We start from the raw sequence: 21,217 nt of genomic DNA on the forward strand, positions 1-21,217 counted from the left end.
TCAAAGGTTTAACCCAAACACTCATTTCACTCCAAGTTTTCCTTCTTTCAGGATTTTAAAACACATCTGCAAAGTGGCTGGTGGGCAAAATCATCAATTTATGGTCAATGGGATCTGGTAGAAAAAAAAAAAAGAAGCAAAAAGGACAAGAAATCAATGACATGATTGCAAGAGTGACTGCTATCTACAAAAATGTGGATGGTGAGAAGGATGACTAAAAGCAAAGGAAGGACTCCTCTTCCCATGAGATGAGCTAATAAATGCTAAATGTGGAATTACTTTGTTAAAAAAAAAAAGACAAAAATAGAAAAAAAAAATCAATTCTTAATACACTGTGTGTACCACATCCACAACTCTCTTCCACCTTGTTTTTGCCAACCTCACCTGAAGCACTTAAAGAGAAGACCACCCTTCCCCAGTCCTGCTTGCCTGCAGTGAGGAAGTGTTATCCACTTCTGCTCCAACCTTGCTTTCTTGTGACTCTCAGTCTCTTGAATTGCAGTGGTGTGGGACTAGATAGGTACAACTGACACAGCAATGATAAACCATCAGCTATCCTGAAAGGCCAGTCATATTGTCCATATTCTTCTCTAGTTGTTTGGCCACAGAAACATTCATTTTCAGTCTTCTTTTACTAATGTCAAGCTGGTTGTTATCATGCCATCCAACCCTGCTGCCTGACCACTAAGCACCCAAATGTACTAATCCTGAAGGCACAGTCTTACCTAGGTGAGCCAGGATTCTCCTTCCCAGGAGAACACATTTCTAGATGCCATGGGAGCTCTAGGACACAATCCTGCTGAGAATCAAAGAGTTAATGTGAACTCTCCAGCTCTTTGGGTCTTCTCTTCCTCCTCCCAGGCCTTCTGGTCCTGTCAGAAGGGGCAAGTCCTTGCAGGTGAAATACTGTTGCCCAGGCAACAGGCAAAACATTCCTCTCACAAGTCACCAACCTCCTGACTGATTTTGGGACTTGCACCCTGAAGCCTGCAAAGCAGTTGTCCAGCGTCACGATGAAAGATAAGTGTTGTACCACCATTAAATATCTAGTTAATGCTGGAACATGGCACTCAAAAGTGCTGCCAAGAGAAACTCTCCTTGTTTTTACTGGATCAGAAGCAATCACACCATGTTAACCAAGCTCACCAGTTCCTAGTTACAGTCCGTGCTCAAGCAGAAGGAAGACACTACACATCCAGACAGCTGGAAAAAAAACAGTTCCTGTTATATATGTAGCAACTTGATTGTTCTCCAGTATTTATGGATCCCAACTGCCTCCACTTCATTATACCATCAGGGGAAGAAAAAGTACAATAATCCGCTTTATGTCTCTTGTAATTGAATCCAACCATGATTATAATATATTGTGGGCACTTGAAGTAACTATTAATTATTGAATGCTTGCAATTCATAATGAATCGGAATACCATCTGTTATAGACCAGCTTTTTCATATATTCTCTAACACTTCCAAGATGCTGTGGAGCTGGTCTATCCTTTAAAATGAATAAAGTAACAAAATCAATACAATAAAACCTCGTTTCCCAAACACACTGTAGACTTCGCAGTATGGTCTCATCAGATTTGGCAAAGTAAGGAGGACTGGTCCAAGCCATCCTTGGATCAAAACCCTTGCTGTTTCCTAAGGTTGCCTAAGAATAGCACCTATACTACATTCATTAACAATGATAAAATGTCTCAGTATAATGAGAGGAGACTGGAGGTGCCAATTTTTAAATAGTACATGAAATTCAGGAAATAGTAATAATAACAACATCAATTTAGAGAAACCATGGCAACTTTTTCAAAGACAGAGGGCCAAGCTTTCTGTTGCTTGAATGCCAAATTAAGTAAGTGCATTCTTCTTAATAGAACGTGTCCTGGAAATAATTCTTTCCCATACTCCCTTGGTTGGGGAGCTGAAGGGGACCATGCTGTTCGTTGCTTGATTTCTTCAACTACTTAATAGTGCTGCTTTGGTTGTTGAAAAGCTGGTCTACATCATCCTGAGGGTGATTTCATCTCATAAGTGGCTGAAGTAACATGTATAAAATGCTCTGGATTTTATTTTGTAAGCACCTATTTCACATGCAGCATCACTCTCTACAGAGAAGCAGCCACTTCTGGGGTGGAATGCAGCAGCTATTTAATTAATACCGACTAGCTAACCCTCACACATATTGTATTTTGGGAACAGTACCTTTTGGAGCGACCCACATAATCTGTTACATCATCTAGCTAGGAGTTAAATGGTGCTTATATGTCATCTTATTATGACATGCAGCCTCCAATAGAAGAGTATGGACGCTCTCCTGTTAAAATCAATGACAAAATACTCAGATAAATTCAAAAAAGTAGATCAGGGCCTCCAATCAGGTTACTGTAATGACACAGGATGACCAACCTCCCTTCAAGACTTCTGGTCAGGCAACAGCTTACACAATCAGAACAGCTAGTATCTCATTCCTGCAGCTGAACAGGCTGTCAGTCTGCACTCAGCTGGAGCTGCGGTGGAGAGTGAGCTAGGAACTGCAATGATCATTTCCACTTAGGAAGCACTCCAAGTCTCTATTCTGCTTATAAAGATGAAGCAAAATATCTTATCAAACACTATTATCAATTTTCTCTGGAGTCTTAACTGGTTTTGCCAAATATAATTTCTGAAAGAAATATTTTTTTATTATGAGAGTGTAGTGTTAAAGTGGTGCTAGCAAACAAGTGAATAATACAATATACTCATGCCACACCAAATGGAAAACACTCCCATTAGAGCTAACATCAATTTACTTCCTGTAACCTGAGGGTGTGGATCTCTTCCAGGGCTCCTGATTATTTCTGTGATTTTTTCCTGCTATGAAAACATGATTTTGCTCAGTCCTTTAATTTTAAGAATGAGGATGGATACTGAAATCTTCAATACAGCAGGTTCATCTGCAAGGATACAGACATAGTAAATCTAAGCACATGACAGTGCATGCAAAGGAAACATCAATCTACAATGACTGTATATGAAAATATATTGGTGTTTTACTCCCTTTTCTGCTTTTGACAACACGAAACTCTTGGAAAATGCCACAGTATTTTAAAACAACAATTATACTTATTTAAATGTGGTTGCATGTTGCATTTGTTTGTACTCCTTGCTATAGTAGACATAAACAAACAATGATCAGGATACGTTGTCAGAGAACACCAGGTCAAATTAATTAATTGAGTTATGCTTCCATCCCCTAACTAAATGACTTGCTGTACATTTAATGCTAACTAAAGCATTAGGTGTCTCCACTGTGATCTGTTGGTCTCCTGGATAACCATATTCTCCCAAATTAGCAGCTTCTATACAGCAAACAGCTAGCAATCTTGCAAAGTAGAAGGACAGAAATAATCATTCATGCTACTATTGACCATTACAAGAATTTACAAGACAGGGGTCAGACAAGTGGAGAGGAGTTTCAGACTCTAAACCAATAAATGTTTTCCGGTCTTCACATTAATATCAAAATTGTGTTGAACTTGGGTCTACTGCAATATTAGAATAAATTCTCATAGATACAAGGCATTCACAACCACTTCTAGTTTGGGTCACTTTTGCTAATTATAAACTCAACCTTGTAGACACTGAGTGCCTCAGCCTCCCAGTTGTTTCAACAGAACCTGAGGGCATTCTGTCAAGATCCTCTCAAGAGGATCAAGGCTCACCAACCAGCTGAAAGCTATACAAACTTTACCTTTGAGCTGCAAAGGAACTAAGTCACCTGCAAACAACATGTGAAGATTCTACATAAAGACTGGAGGAACCTTGTGCTCCAAGAGAGTAAGTGAACAAAAGCAGCATGATGTCAAGAAGTGGCAACAAACAAGGCTATGGAAAACTCAAGGTTAATTTCAAATAAAGAAGCAATACAGAAGCTTGGTTTCAGGAGTATGTCATATATTTTCCAGCACCTTTGCAGCATTTTTTAAAAATAAATTATTTATAAATAGTATATTTTGATAAGAAGGAAAGATACTTATTCACTATGATGTATGCCCTGTACTTTTTTATGCTGGAAGGATTTCACATAGAAATACAATCTCTACTCAGCAAATTTCGGTTTCTGTCAGTAAAATACTTTTTACAAACAATACAATAATATTGAAACTTATCTCTAATGCTTGCTGTACATTAAATGCTGAAAAAGAGAAAAACACAAGACATTATAAAGCAAAACCCAGCCCTTTGAAAGTAAATAAGTACTGTTTTTCTGTGTCATAGTTTAATAATACTTAGACAGAAGAATCAATCTGGGGCTGGAAACCACAGTCCTAGTTTGAACTCAGCTTTGTGTTCAAAGCCCAAAAGATCAGCAGAGCTCAGACCTCCAGATTTTGGTCATCATAGTAGTAATTATTTTAATCCACTTTTATAAACTACAACAGCACAAAAACAAAGTGAAAGAAAAGCCCTTGGACAATAACATTCAGAAAATTAACTCTACCAAGAAAATAAACTCTAGAAGTATTTACCTACTTAACAGAAAATATATATATATATATATATATATCTTAAGTTAGGTTTTACTTTAGAAAATGCATTTCAAAGTGCTATAGCACAAATATAATAAAGTTGCCATGACTCACAGCGTGGTTTTCAAAACGTCACAAAATTCTCTTTACATATATGTATACAAAATAAATGTTAATAAAATGATCATTTAAAATTCATTTTTATCTGTGAGCAACCTAAACATATAAAATTTTCCTTGAATAGCTAAATGTGCGGACAAGCTGCATATTTAAGCTCAGAAAGTAATGGTTCTCATATATGTAATCTTTTTGCAGAATAAATCACTAAGTTCCTAGATATAGCATTTATATTAATTACTTGATTTGAAAACATTGTGATCTTATAATTAACAGCTGACCAGGCATCACTCTAAAATGCTGTTCAGAATAGTTTGATCAGTCAGCGATGTCTGTCTTGGCCTCAGAAACATTGTTGATGAGAACCAAACATTTGTTCCCCCTGAACTAGCAATGTTTCCTTACATTTTTCAATTGGCCAACTCTCCAACTTCAAAACTTCCTGTAATTGGCCTAATTTTTTTCCAGCCAAAAAGAACTTTCTTAAAAATTGAAACTACATTTGAGAACTGCTAAGAATTACTTTACAATATTTCCTCTTAGCTTGCTGCATAAATTACTACATTTCAATTACTTCCTTCCTCTGGATTAGATGGACTATTTGGCATTGGGGGAAACTAAGTAATTTTTACTCAATACAACTGTATTTCTCTCTTAAATCCTGATGATACTATCAAATACCACAATTTAGTGCAATATACAAAGAGGTCATACATTACTACTACAGACAGTTCTACCTCCCCCCCCCCCCCCCTTTATTACCAGTATGTTTTCCCCTTTCTGTAAAACTATTCTCATGAGACCTCATTTTACAAAGCAGGGAGCAGAAAAGGCAAATAAGAGTGCTTCTGAGCCTTACATTTTAAAATGACAGAAAATAACTTAAATAACAGTGGATGATATAATTGACCTGAGTGCCTACTCATTGTTTACACTAAACTCCAAATGAAGCCAGACAGCTTTGAGCACTGGGATCACATTCAATAATGGTAATTATGATGGAGTAATATATTTCACAGAAGTCCCATAGTAGTGTACTTTCCAGCTATATTATACATCTATAGCTTAGGATTCTTTGGTCCAGGATTCTACACCATAATGGTATGGGCTTTCAGTAGTAACTGTGGCTGATTTTTCTAGTGTACCTTGTAGTCGCTGACAGGAGGACAAAAGAAGATTTGAGATCTATAGTTAAAGTTTAAGCCTAATAGCTACAGTAATTGATTAGTTCTCCATGGATTTTCTTTGGTCATTGAGGTGTGTACAGAGACTACAGAAGATTATTTTATTGTGTAATTTTCACAGAGCAGCAGGGTACCTTGACAATGGGTTGCATACCGCCCTCCTGACAAAAACCACGGGGGAGGGATCAGAGTAAAGAAAACTCAGCCAGCAGAATCACTCCATAACAAGCAGGGGGTAGGCTTTTTCCTTCCTGAGAAAGCAGCAAGATTTCAGACCCCACAATTTGGAGATAGCTAAGATCTCCTGGGACACAGAGTAATTTTTACTGGGAGTCGCTGCCCACATCAGTCCTAGAGGTATCAGAAGCCTTACCCAGTTCCCTGGCCACTTAGTTCTATTTAATAGCTAACATGTTGAAAAAGTCTCCACGGTTATATCATGTTTACCGAGCCAGAGTAGGACCAGAGGGTTAAGCAGCAGACGCACAAGTGGTGTAAAGCTGGTTTGTTTTGGGGGTGGATGCAAAGAGGTTGAAAGTAGACAGGGAGATGATGAAGGTTGATGGCTTAAGACATCTTGAAAAGTAATCTCTCCTTTTTATCCACAAATTAAGCCTAGCATGGATCATAGCAACTATTACAGCCTCTGCTGAAACAGAACCAAAGTGAGTTGGAGGGACCTCTTCTACAGCTAGAACAGGAGTTGGTGAAACCCTGCTGAGGAAACCAACAGGAGCATGGGATGGGGAGATGGCTCATGCAATTGCACCCACCAGAAACTGAGACCAGTAGTGCTTTTTTGTATCTGCCATCCAAAAGACTGCACTTTGTATTTTGGTATGAACCAGCAACAGACAGGAGAGGCCTCGTTCAAATGTCAGTTTTTACACTTGACCCAGGTCTCAGTTATTTTCAATTATGAGTATCTTTTATTGATATCTCAACTCACTCTCATGAATTCAGATATGAGCTTCATGCTTCCAAACCGCACGCCAAGATCCTCTCAAAGGTTGCCTCAGTTGTTGGGTGTTGCATTTCAGGCACCTTGCATGGACCTGACTTTCAGAAAGCAAATACTCAGCACTTTGTAAAAACTCAACCCTCAAAGCACCCTCCAAACAGATTAATGAAAATTAAGGCACTCAAAAACTGTTGGTTACTTTTGAAAATCTTACCTATAACTAGAACAGACAGATTGACAAGAAAAACAGAAATCACAGGTAACCGTAAAAAGATCCATGTGTGGCTGTGCTCAAGGTACTTCACAGTGTAAACTTTATTTACATTCATAGTGACATAGTTAATGGCAAAAAGTTTGCCCTTTATGTCCAGTAACCATATTTTACTCTATATCTCTAGAGAGCAGGAGTCTGTATAAGCAATAAGAGAGGGGGAAGAAGGTTGATGGATTACCAGTTTTTCTTCTTGTGGTGAATTCAGCTGGAATCATGAATCATTTCAGTCTGGAATCATGAATGTTAGTACAGGAGGAAACAAGATAGTTATCTTTTGTCAAAACTGTGATATAACAAATGTTAATATAATCTCGAAGGGAGGTACAGTTCAGATTATCAAAAAAAAAAAAAAGATAAAACATATCCTGAAACAAAGGCTGCTTTTAACTATGTGTAAACAGTCTTCGATCAAAATCAGCTGAATCCTTAGAAAGGGCTGATATATCACAAAACATAACACAACATCCCTACCACAGTTGGGTAAGCGCTTAAAACTTTGCTCATAGAAAGGATGCTAGTAGCTGGCAGGGAAAACCAAACAAAATTATTCAAATTTAACTTTTTTGTATAAACTAGCACAGTCCTCTCCTTCTGGAAGCTGCAATCAGTACAGAGTAAAATGGATTGGTACTGCTGCATTATAAATGCATTTAACATCAGATAGAAATTCCTCCTGAGAGTTGTCTTCAGATTTCATGGCTTTTCTGCTTCCTCTGCTGCATCCTCAGACAAACCTATAAAGCAGAAAGAAGATGCTTAAAAATTCAGTGTACTTGGCAGCTACATGCAGTATATTGTTGATTCCATCAGTTTGTAAAAGCCTTGGTTATAGCTGGAGGAAACAATTTATTACATGCAAAACAGGATAAAAATGCATAACTTGCAAATTCAAGCACTCACAAGTTTAGAAAACTTAAAAACTTAAGGCAATTTCACATCAGCTCTTTTATGCATATGATGGATGATACAGTCTAAGTTATAAAATCATAGACTACTTTTACATTAGAAAAAAATGGCAGAGAACAACTGGGCATATGATCTGAAATGCTGTTACTCCAATTGACTTCCATTTTTCCTGCCCCTTTTTCTAGGTAGAACTGGCAATACAAATTGCAAAACAATAGAAAATTAGGCTCCATAAACTAATTAACAAGGATTTTTTTTTTTTTTTCTAAGACTAACTCTCTAGGCAAGGGGAGAATAGCAAAATACTTTTATTGAAGATAACTTCTGCCTTACACCAAGAGTATGAGTTTCCCGTTTTAAAGTATCATTGCAAGAGATTAATCCATCTTGCACTGGATATTAATATTTGCAGCAATGAACCTGACAGAATTGAAAAAGTGGGTAGAAACTCACTAAAAGTTGCTTGGAATATCTAGGGAGAAAAGGAACCATGGATAATCATGCAAATTTGTATATGCACATACTTGCATGACTTTAACTTGAAGTGATTATTTAACCCAGCAGTTTCTTACATGTCCACTCGTAGTTTAGGTTGAAAATTATTTAACTTAAATCCTTTTCTAATGAACGTAAAATAAGCTAAGATAAATTGGCACCATCTCCAAATGATACATGACTAATAATAAAAAAAACCCACAGCTTTTACAGGTTTTGGTTTTAGTTTTTTGGGTTTTTTTTTTTTGTTTGTTTTTTCCTAACGAGCCATTTCTGAAGAAGGCTGAAATACCCACACACTCGATGAAGTGAAATGGTCCAGCAGGTCAATGGAATACCATTTGAGCATCCAAGTCTTCTAAACCCAAGCCATCAGTTGTCTGCCAGCCTAACTGCCTTCACAATGATGTTCACATAGAATTTAGCACAAAGAATCTACATAATTTTAAAAGAATGTGCTTTCACTTAGATCCGTGCAATTCCATGTGAACAAAAACACCTACATTCCTTTTTCAGTTTTTGTTTTATACCATCAGTGTTTTTTGGTGCTGGGGATTTCAGTATTTTCAATGGTTTTCATGGCTGATGGTACTGAACTGAACAAATTTTATCTCAAGCCTGGAGACTGAAGCAAAGCACCTATGAAGCTAACAGAGCAGGAGATCAAGGATAAAATAGCCAAGATACAAAAGACTAAAGCAGTAAAATTTGAGCAACAGCTGGAAGCCCAAGGCCCTCAAGGGGCTAAGAAGTTCCATTACTGAAGTTTCTACTTTTCTTTTTTCTTTTTTTCTTTTTTTCCTAAAGGACAATTAAAAATACCATGTTAAGAGCTGACTTGGGTTTACAAAGGTCAACCCTCAAATGGTAGCTCTTTTGTTCAAAACTCTTACCACATAACACATGCTGGGATACCAAAGGGACCAGCAGCAGGTCCCATCTTGTTTCATTAATGATCTAGGGGAAAGAGGTAGGCACCATAATGAAATGTGTGGATTATAAGACAACAGGATGAGCTACAAATACTGGAGAGGAGAAATAAATATTGCTCTAGGACCTAAGAGATTAACAAGGCTGGGAGAAGATAAAAGGAGAAACTACTTGAAATGCATCATGGAAATAACAATCTTACAGACAGATACTTGCTGAGGAAAGCCCTGCAGAAGCAGCACAGTGCAAAAAGCTGTTAAATATATGCATTTTCAGTGAATACCCCACATAGCTCAATGCAGTGCAGGACTACAGAAGCAACCACAGAGCTCACAGTTAATACCATTCCTGACCATACAGCTTTGTTGAGATCACATCTGGAGCTGTTTACAGCTCTGTACTACATAAAAAGATACTGGAAAATATCTTTCTTTCCCACCATAATTAAGGAAAAGAGTTTAAAAGAATTAGGAAACTGGTTTCTGCACACTCTTACACAACAGCTGGACACACACATAGTCTGGACAAGAAACAGCAAAGGTGGTATGATTATGGTCAGCTCTTTGTACCTGAAGAGAATAGCCACAGATTTACCAAAGGCCAAGAGGCACCAATCTGTGAATGGGCATTGCCCACTAAGTTTCATAATTAGGACATGTGACACTGCCACTGCACAGTGCCCTCAACCTCAACGCATTTGAGGACTGGCTAGAGGACACCTAAGAAGCATAACAGCACAAACACTGGGGGGGGGAAATCTTTATGAAAAGGCTATAATATCCTAATGCATCTTTTCCTTCATTAGGCTGAAAACATAGCATGTTAAAAATTAAAATGTAATTACAAAGTTACAAATGCAAAAAATAATTATTTGTGCCATAAAATAGTGCCGAATATACTGCTTTCAAAACCTGCTATTTCCATGACATTGACTTCTTACAGACAACCCTTTTGTCTGTTTCTACAAATTCCCATGCCGAAACAGACAATGTGAATGGTTACTTTCGGGCTCATGAAACATAGTGGATATCCACTAAACAGAATGTGTTAACTAATTACAGGCTGGCAGAACTGAAGTAACATAACAGGATGGACCTGTCAGAGCAAGTCCAGAGGAGGGCCACAAAGATGATCAGAGGGCTGGGAACACCTCTCCTAGGAGGACAGGCTGAGAGTTTGGGCTGTTCAGCTTGGAGAAGAGGAGGCTCCAGGGAGACCTTATAGCGGCCTTCCAGCACCTAAAGGAGGCCTACAAGAAAAATGAGGACAAAGTTTTTAGGGCCTGTTGCAATAGGACTAGGGGTAATGGTTTTAAAGTAAAAGAGGGTAGATTTAGGCTAGATATAAGGAAGTAGTTCTTTACTCGAAGGGTGGTGAGGCACCAGAACAGGTTGCCCAGAGAAGTTGTGGATGTCCCATCCCTGGAAACATCCAAGGCCAGGCTGGATGGAGCATTGAGTGACCTGGTCTAGTGAAAGGTGTCCCTACCTATGGCACAGGGTTGGAACCAGAAGATCTTTAAGGTCCCTTCCAACCCAAACCATTCTATGATTCACCTCAATTTCACACAACTTTGCCTGACAGCACTACAAATGGCTATAGGGAACTTAGTATAGTTTTGCATGGATCAAAGAACTACCACATGAGTAAACTGTGGGAGACGTGAGCTGACAGGTGAGGTACAAACTGCAGCTATTTTTATTGTGTAACTCCAAAATGGGATGCAGTACAAAAACATGGCTTGCAATAATCAGCCTTCCCACCTCTACCCTGTATTTTTTCAACATGCAGTATTTATTAGTCATCTGGGAGAACAACATACATTTCACATTGATCTGACACATGCTATATGATAGTAGGTGAGATGATTAACATCAGAGAGGATTCTCATCAGTATATTCTGACAAGTTTAGGCAGACCTTAAGAAATACATGGTATAAAATTAAAAATTCTGTAGATTAAGGCTCCTTTACCTCATTTCATCAGGGAAAAAAAAAGCTTCCTTCCATCTTCATATCCCCCATTACGAAGTTCCTAATGTTTCATTTTATAGATCATCCAAAAATCCTAACAGAATAATACTAGTCTGAGCACACACTTCGACAAATGTATATTAAAAGGTTTATATCTCTATTTGTGAACACAGTTATGAACTGGGAAGCTGCTTTTTGAAATAATCATGATAAATTTTAACTTCTCTGCAGTAGGCAACTCCAGGAGTTTTTGGAGGTAAGTTTTCAAAACAGAGTTAAAATACATTATTAAATTAATATCCTGATTAGTAACATGAGATTGCATATAGAATCATAGAATCATAGAATGGTTAGGGTTGGAAGGGACCTTCAAAGGTCATCTAGTCCAACCCCCCTGCAAGGAGCAGGGACATCCCCAACTAGATCAGGTTGCTCAGAGCCCCATCCAGCCTGGCCTTGAACGTTTCCAGGGATGGGGTCTCCACCACCTTTCTGGGCAACCTGTTCCAGTGTTCTATAACTCGCATCGTAAAAAATTTTTTCCTAATTTCTAATCTAAATCTACCCCCCTCTATTTTAAAACCATTACCTCTCGTCCATCGCAACAGGCCCTACTAAACAGCCTTTCCCCATCTTTCTTGTAGGCCCCCTTGAGGTACTGGAAGACCGCTATCAGGTCTCCCCGGAGCCTCCTCTTCTCCAGGCTGAACAGCCCCAACTCTCTCAGCCTGTCCTCATAAGAGAGGTGCTCCAGCCCTTTTATCATCTTCGTGGCCCTCCTCTGGACCTTCTCCAACTGGTCCATGTCCTTCTTGTGCTGGGGGCTCCAGAACTGGACACAGTACTCCAGGTGGGGTCTCACCAGGGCAGAGTAGAGGGGCAGAATCACCTCTCTCAACCTGCTGGCCATGCTCCTCTTGGTGCAGCCCAGGATGTGGTTGGCCTTCTGGGCCGCAAGGGCACATTGCCTGCTCATGTTAAGCTTCTCATCCACCAGCACTCCCAAGTCCTTCTCCTCAGGGCTGCTCTCAATCCATTCTCTGCCCAGCCTGTATTTGTGCCTGGGATTGCCATGACCCAGGTGCAGGACCTTGCACTTGGCCTGGTTGAACTTCATGAGGTTGGCACGGGCCCACCTCTCCAGCCTGTCAAGGTCCCTCTGGATGGCATCCCTCCCTTCCAGCGTGGCGACGGCACCACACAACTTGGTGTCGTCGGCGAACTTGCTGAGGGTGCACTCTATCCCACTGTCCATGTCGCCAACAAAGTTGTTGAACAGGGCCGGGCCCAGCACGGACCCCTGAGGGACGCCACTCATGACGGGTTTCCACATGGACATTGAGCCGTTGACCACCACTCTCTGAGTGCGGCCATCCAGCCAACTCCTTATCCACTGAGTGGTCCGTCCATCAAACCCATGTCTCTCTAGTTTAGAGAGAAGGATGTCGTGCGGGACAGTGTCAAAAGCTTTGCACAAGTCCAGGTAGATGATGTCAGTTGCTTGTCCCTTGTCCACTGATGCCGTCACCCTGTCAATAGAAGGCCAAATTGGTCAGGCACGATCTGCCCTTGGTGAAGCCATGTTGGCTGTCACCAACCACCTCCTTGCTCTCCATGTGCCTTAGCATGGTTTCCAGGAGAATCTGCTCCATGACCTTGCCAGGCGCAGAGGTGAGGCTGACCGGCCTGTAGTTACCTGGGTCTTCCTTATTCCCCTTTTTAAAAATGGGGGTTATGTTCCCTCTCTTCCAGTCATCGGGGACCTCACCAGACCGCCACGACTTCTCAAATACGATAGCCAGTGGCTTGGCAACTTCATCCGCCAGTTCCCTCAGGACCCGCGGATGGATCTCATCAGGACCCATGGACTTGTGCACCTTCAGGTTCCTTAGATGATCCCGAACCTGCTCTTCGAGTACAGTGGGCAGTTCTTCATTCTCGCAGTCCCATATATCGGAGGTCAAAAACAGATTCCACCTTTAGTCACTTAGATGCCTCAAGTTGTTTTTTGTATTTGTCAATCAGAGCACACTAGCACCCTCATGAAAGCAGCTTCTATAAACAAAGACATAGAATACTTCAGTCTTCTTAATTTGCCTCTTGAAAAGCGTGACTTAATCCATACATATCATTGAGTCACAGAAAGTTTATTTGTAGATCAAAATGTGGTTTTGAGTCTTGAAAACTTAAAGTTCAAAGAACATCAGTTACAGTGACAGAAGCACCAAAGACAGCAAAAACCCCTCAACTTTCCTGGAATTATTATTCATGCAGCTAGAGAAAGAAAAAGAACCCAAACATTTAAAGGGAGGGATGATATTTGAGCATGATGTCAGAAGGGAGGAAAAATGATTGTTTTCTGTAGTCATAAATTGTTCACACTAAGAAAGATGCTGTAAGGTTTAAAGATGTTCAGGTTAAACAATTAGGCAATGGAAGAAACTACCCAGGGAGGTGGCTGAGTCAAGGATATGAGAGGTTTGCAAAGACAGGGTAGACAAAATCCTAGTGGGAATTAGTGGAGAGGAGGAGACACAGGCTTTGAACTGGATGACCCAAAGGATCTTCTCCAATCCTATCATTTATGCTGCTATGATTCATCCTAAGGAGAACATTTTGGACTGTTATGAATTACTGGCTGAGTTTCCTGGATACTATTATACATTAGTCTACTCTGAAGCATGCATAAAACTAAGTCAAAGTTGGCTTTGAAGTATTTGATCTACAATATTCAATGCTTCCCAGTCTCTTTTTCACATAATGACTCAGAAAAAGAGCTGTTATAACAAGACAACAAAAGTTATTTTGAGTTCAGATTAAGTTAGAGAAGGGAGGCACCCCTTCAGCTATCCCCACCTAAAAGAGGAAAAAAACCATCGCATCTCAGTGCCCAGTGGTTCAAATTGCTATTTCTAGAGCTGACATAAAACAGCTTAGAACAAACTACAGCTTTAAAATAACTGTTCTTAATAAAATTTTGAATCCAAAACTAAATGTTCTGAACGACCGAAGTTCATAACTCTTTTTTTTGCTTTTTTTTTGTTAACAAAAGATGACAGATTTTTCCCAGCAGCTTCAAGTCACATTTCTGAAAATCATTATAATTTTCTTTTTAAGAACTCCATCTATTCACTGCTAATAATTTTCATTATCATTATAAACTGCTTGAGGAAATATATACTGCTTCCTTTTTCTTAGCATATAATCCTTATTGCATGGATACAATCCAAAGGGTTTTTCAGGAAGTTTAAGAAAGTAACAATATCTTGCTTATCCCAAGCAAACTGACACAGTTTAGCTTGGAGTACAAAAGGGATTAGTGTAAAATCATCAACTCTCACGCAGTAAAGAAGATTGATCATCATGATGGACAAGCTACAAACATTCCTACACTGTTTTAATGGGAAACACTGGACTTGATCAGTATTCTGTATCACTGTTTACGGAATAACAAACAGAGTGAACCTTACCATTGCCTCCCAAATCACCAGCGAGTCACTGAACACTGCATACATAATTTAAAAATGATCAGAGTTTTGTATCCAAGACTGATGGTAGCTGAATGAGTGGGAAGCATGGGCTGACTCATTCATTAAATAATTGTTTAAATAAAATAAATTTGCTTTTTGTTTAGAAAGTAGTGTGACTGATAGCAATGACTTAATTCAGTGAACTTTTCTTTGTCCTACAGGACCATATACGTGACAGGACGGATAACGTGAAACAATAGTTTCCATCACTCATTCTTAAATATGGCCCTAGTAACCGCAACTAGCATGCCAAGTCCAACCTATACAAAGCTATCAATATCTAAGTTTCTAAAATTGCCACAAAATAGCAGCGGTAGAAGGGGCAGCTCTTACCTTGGGGATAGCAGGGTCTATTCCCACAAAACTTAATAAACCTTGCTAAAAATATTTGTCATTCTGATTTAATAGTGACATGTAATAGCAGTGTGACACAATGGGAATAACAAGGAGGTAAGAACAACAAAGGCAACATTTACCAAGTGTCCACATATTTTATTTTTTTAATTAACTTTTAAGCACCTTACACAGTTATTGTGCATTCATGCCCCCAGGCAATAGCCCTCAATGGAGACCCTGCAGACATGGGCTTGTGGCAGCTCAGGCCAACTGTGAAAAGGGACATGTTAGGAAGACTTAGTGTGTCCCTTCCAAGGCAATTTATTTGGTTTCTTTCTTTGTTTTCCAAAGTACAGTACCTAAATACTCCTATCATTAATTTTATCCTGATAATTAATAACTTACATTGTGCTCGTTTTGTATAATGCTGTTTTCTTCAGCCTTCATTGCTTTCTGTGGTGTACACACACACATGTACCCATATTCATCACTACTACAAAATTTTCTGTTGAGAACCCCAACACCTAAAAAGCATTAGAGCTGCCACCAATGGGTCCAAGGAATGAAGAAGTAGATTGAATTACTGCCCATGTGTTTTGGGTAAGGTAAGGAGGCATGCACCAGTTCATAGTTCCCGGGATTATCAAATACTCAACCTATAAATGGTAGAGTTTAGACTCCTACATTTATAAAGTTGCAAAAGTTTCTATACTTTCTTTAGGTCTTTCTTCTGCTTTGGATTTGGAAAATGCCCAAGACATATGAAATGTTTCTAATATAAAGTTACCAAACTTGAACATCAGGAAAAACATTCAGTGACATGACCAAAAATTCCCAAGGTGCACAGCTGCTTCTTCTAATGACGCCAGTCACATATATACACACACACACACACACACACTCTCTCTCTCTCTCTCTGCTGCAACAAATACATTCTGTAAGAAACAAGGAGCTGCCAAAACACCCAATCTAGCTTACGTTTACAGATATCAAGAAGGAGAAAAGAACAAGAGGAATGGGACGCCGGTTAGTTTAAAGCAATGTAGAGCTCTGCAAGCAGCACTCTAATAACAGTATTCTAAGCTCCATTCAGGAACTAAAAAACAAATTACAGAATAAACTGAATATGCTTGAAGGAAAACAAGCTGCTTAAAAAGTAGTTACCTATCTGAAATGAAGTAATTTATCATTACTCTAGGAAATGCAATTTCAATGAAGCCAAAATTTTGGATGAAAAATGCCTATTTTCTCCAAATACTTGGGTGTATCACAATCGTCTATCAAATCTGGTACATTTTTCTAGGAAAAAGTACAAGTCTTTTGAGAAATGGCTGTTTTCCTTTGGAGATGATCACAAGGAGAAGTCACAAATGACACATTTCAGTTGGAACAGATATTTCTTGCCAGGAAGTAAATGCCTGAAAAATGAATTTGGATTTCAGTGGCCAAATCTCACTTCTTTCTAATTAGCTATCAGCCTTTGTAAGAGCGGTAAATTAATTCAGTGGCTTCTAAGGCAAATACGCAAAACAAATCTAAAACTTAACCAATTAGGGCCACACAAATATCAATGCTTCAATTTATTTTTCATCATACTTATATCTTCTCATTCATTGCAAACCAAAATCCTACCAAGCTTTTCAGAAATGTTGGCTCTTTAATAAATTGCTGTCAGGGAAAAAAAAAAAAATAATTTGGGCCATTTACATTGAGATTAGAGAGATAATATGTTAAAAACAGGGTCTTTCTTTGCACAGACATAACTCTTTGCTTTTTCCTGGGGAGAAGTAATGCCTTAGTAATCAGTCTTTTGCTGCTTGATTTGTTTTGCTGTTTTGTTGACTTCCCAGACCAGCCAGCTGACTATTAACAAACCCTTTATCTTCCCAGACAAGCGATCACTATGACAGATAGGCAAAACTCCAGGGGTAAGTTAGCTTTAGGGCAAGATTTTCCACCATTTTCATATGAATGGCAGTGAACCCTACTGCTGGAGACAGCCACCCAATGTCTGCCTGCAGGAAGATCTAAATCCTTCACAGATATTTTATATATTTATATATATATTACAGTAAATTTCTACTCCTGTAGGTTGGCTGCAGCTCATCATTGACATCTGAAGACCTACAACCTCCTTGCTAGTGTAACTTCAAACATTCCTCATCTACCTATGCAACTTTAGCTAATATTGAGCAAACTTTTCAGCTGAGACGATTTTCCTCAGAAAATTGCAAATGCAGGTCAAACAAATTATCGGTCAAATTTCTGCTGAATTTGTCAGATCAATTTGGCTAAAAAAAGTAAATAATTACAGCATTTTTTATATTTTAAAAATCTTTTGAATTTTCATTTCACACTGAAGTAGTGCAAACAAAGTTCCTTGAATATAGTGGGTTTTGTTTCTAAAAAAAAAAAAAAAGTTAGCAGATACAAAGTCTGAATTAATCATTGGAGGTTGTCCTAAAATAACAAATTTTCTTATTTTTTTTCCTTCAAGTCAGAAACTTGAAAAAAAATCAGTTATTTACAGAGCTCTACTCTTGTTAGTGTGTACCTGCATCTTAAGTCAAAATAGTGCAGCTACTCTTTTAATATGTACAATATAATTGTTAGAATGAAGCTTTCAACAAATTCAGTTACAATACATACATGCAAAGTACATGTGGCTTTATCCAATATCAGCTTCAGTCAAATATAGAATAAAAAGTACATTAGGTTTATAGAGGAAAAAGCTCCACTTTTTCCATGAATAATGAGTCTGACACAGACTTGCATTTAGGGCCTGTGCTGTGCTTCTTGTGCAAGTTTAACTTGTATGGAAACAAAACAACTTAGTACTATCATACACGAACATCAGTTTCTCCAGTAGAGATTTCCAACATTTTCTTTAGAGCCTCTGGTACACATAAGCCCATGGCTCCTCAGCACCAGACAGATACAACAAAATAGAAAAAATTCCAAAAGGATCAGCATAAACAATTGCGTGATTTTGGGGAAAACACAAAAGAGTGGAAGGAGAGAAATAAAATAGCCAAAGGCAAAGCAACATCAGGAATTGAGCACAACAAAGAGATATAAAAGAGGATCAGGAAGATGAAGTCAAGGAAAGGAATATTCAGGGCTACTTTTATACCATGTATTCTCCCAAGGGAAGTGGCGGAAGCCACATGGCTTATGACATTTGCAAATTAGTACCACAATGAAAACAACAATCTGGCGGTGTCAGGGAGATGGTCAATCTGATATAACAGGAGTTTTCCATTTCTAACTCCTATTATCATACAACAGAGCTGAGGTGCTACAAATTCCTAAGTGCTTTGTAATATTTACAGAAACATCAGCTTTTGCTTACCATCAAGTTTTCAGCAACTGAATACTCTTCAATATGTTTCTTCTTTTAACAATGGAACATTACAGTGCAAATGATAAAATCATATTCAAGATTTCCATGGATTCTTCTGGAAATAACATACAACAGGATTTTACCATTTGATGCCATTTTTCCTTTGGAGTCTTGTGGGGAAGAGACATTGCTAGAGAGGCAGGTTTGAGGAAAAATGTGTTTAAAAAAAAAAAAAAACAAAGGAAAAAGAATACTTTTGTGTAATACTTTCCAATCTTGAATTTCACACATTCTTTTTAAGCTACAGTATATGAGAAAAATGCTCTAAGAGCTTTTTTCCAAATGCAATCTTTTGATAAGTGTTGGCTTAAAAGTAAAAGAACAAAAAAAAAAGTGCCTGTATTAAAGTAACACATGAAATTTCTTCTAAATGGACATATAACTCCTTTCTATTGCTCACCAAAAATCTGTATCTGCTTGGGGTTTTTTGTTTGTTTGTTTGTTTGTTGTTTTTTTCTTTTGTTATGGGGTTTTTATTTGTTTACCTTATCTTTACAAATGCAAAATATGGTTTTCTGGGGGATAGGAGGGAAATGTAATAACAATTTGCATTTTTTATCTGATATGTATTATAAACTTACTGTATCTCTATACTGAAGACCTGTAATGTAATGCTTCTTATTTACACAACCTTTCCACAGACATCAGTCTTTTCTCACACAGATGGAAGTAGAATTACCCCCTGCTACACCCCTGAATATTTCCAGGCATATCTTGACCTCTGTAGCTACAATGGCAATTTCAGTACCCACAACAAAAATTATGAAGCTACTCAGATTTGATGATCCAGATAAGAATTCCTTAAGGTCCAAATCCGTGCATCTCTGAACGACAGCTAGAAGGTTCTGGGCCCTCCAGCCTCCCACTAAAATCAGCAGAACCAGAGGGAGAGTAGCGCTTTGCAGGACTGAGCCTTTTAGTACCTCCAGAAATAATAGTGAAAGCCAGTACGCCTGCATCTAAGGCTTGGAATGATGAAAGCAGCAGTTTTAAATGTATTATGGATTTTCTCATGGGCTCAGGAAGCAATAAAAACTAAGTACAGTCAGACTGCGGGAGACCAATATAGCTTTCATCATTCTATGATTCTATGATTTTCTGTGACTTTAGGGAAAACATGCTCAACTTTTATAGACAGGCAATTTTGTATTACAAATTTTCAGGAGACGTCACTGCTATGGGATTCCTACAACAAATGTAGGTTATGTTGAAATGACTATTTTCTACAAGGACACAGCTCAAACTAAATTTGTCATGTAAATGAGTTGGTTTAATTACAGTGCAACACAACTAACTGTCCTTGAACACAGGCTTCTTATTGAACTGGACACTAACAAATACTAGGAATAGCAAATTATTTCATTCTGGTTGCCACGTAATGTTAAGATCATTTCCTCATTGACTCATAAGGTAAGTGCCTGAACAAAGCTAAGAAAGCAAAGACAGACATGCTAAATCAGAAAAAAAAAAAAATCTAGTAAGGTAAACAATTTCCAGAAAATACACTGAAATACAACGAGAAGGAGATTCTTTGTTGTGCAGTGTTTCAATTTATCAATTACTTCGCAGTTCTTTCCAAGTTTGGAAGAAGTTTAAATAACGTCAGCAGCTTAGAACATTTAGAAACCAAATGCCAAATTGCAACATAGTTAAAGGGTATGCCACAAACAGTTAAAAAAAGATTGTGATTTAAGGTCAGGTACTGTGAACACTTGCTGTGGTTTATGCATAAGTAATTCCACTGAACTTAAGGAGTCCTACAGGAATTCTCAGCATGTAAATGCTTGCAGAAGTAGAGCCTAATTTTCATACTGCATGTTTTTTAAGCTGCTAACTGATTTTCTATTCTGATATGAGTAGCTTAATATTATCAATTAATGCAAAAAATAATTAAGCATGAAAGTCAGGTTTCCCAGACTCTGTAGTTGTGTATATACAGCTATCTTTGGAGCTGCTTTACTTCTACTCTGCCTTTCATCCATCTGAGACAGCCTAAACACAGTTCAGCCACACGTGAAGGTAATCTACCTGACAGAGGAACCTCATGGGTTTCTTTATACTCTGATTCAACTTAATGCTATTCTTCCATACTCGATGCATGCAAGGTCTACAAACCTGTGCTCGAAAAGAGTATCTAGGCCACCATTGCCCGTCTTTATTTATGTAAGCAGTAATGCGTGAGACCCGAAGAAGGTGGACATCCAGGGTTTCACAAGCCACCCTGCAGTCAGTGAAAGTCCTCCTCAACAACATACCTCTGCTCCTACTTAACAGCTGATAGGACAGAGCTTTAAGACTCAAGTTTACTAGCTCAGTGAGTAGCCAACTACGCATGTATGACAATCAGCTCCAATTCCAGTTCAGAAAACTGTCTTCAGTCACTTAAGCATACGATCAACTGACGTTAGTGGAACTGAACACATCATGTATGTGTTCAAGTTACCAATATAAGTCAGGCACAGCACAACCACCACCTTAACAAAGAATTTAAGTATAGCCCTAAATGCTCTCCTAACTAATGCCCCAGAATTTTCTGATGCTGTAACATATTATTTCAACCTAGACTCCAAAAGTAGTGATATCAATGCATTAAGGTATTTCAA

The 21,217-nt window shown here is 38.5% G+C and overlaps 1 protein-coding gene across 4 annotated transcripts in view; it reads right to left on the reverse strand.

The window, feature by feature from the left end:
- Window positions 1-3,908: 3,908 nt before the first annotated feature.
- BBS9 (Bardet-Biedl syndrome 9) overlaps window positions 3,909-21,217 on the reverse strand; it is a 309,787-nt gene continuing 292,478 nt past the window's right edge. For all 4 annotated transcript variants that reach the window (XM_086742981.1, XM_086742982.1, XM_086742983.1 and 1 more), the window contains one exon: window positions 3,909-7,775. In XM_086742981.1, coding sequence (XP_086599107.1) covers window positions 7,735-7,775 — 41 coding nt within the window. In that variant the 3' untranslated portion in view covers window positions 3,909-7,734. The remainder of the gene's footprint in view (window positions 7,776-21,217) is intronic.

This window comes from Chlamydotis macqueenii, chromosome 2 (assembly GCF_036417535.1).
Source record: "Chlamydotis macqueenii isolate bChlMac1 chromosome 2, bChlMac1.mat, whole genome shotgun sequence".
NCBI classification, from domain to species: Eukaryota; Metazoa; Chordata; class Aves; order Otidiformes; family Otididae; genus Chlamydotis; species Chlamydotis macqueenii.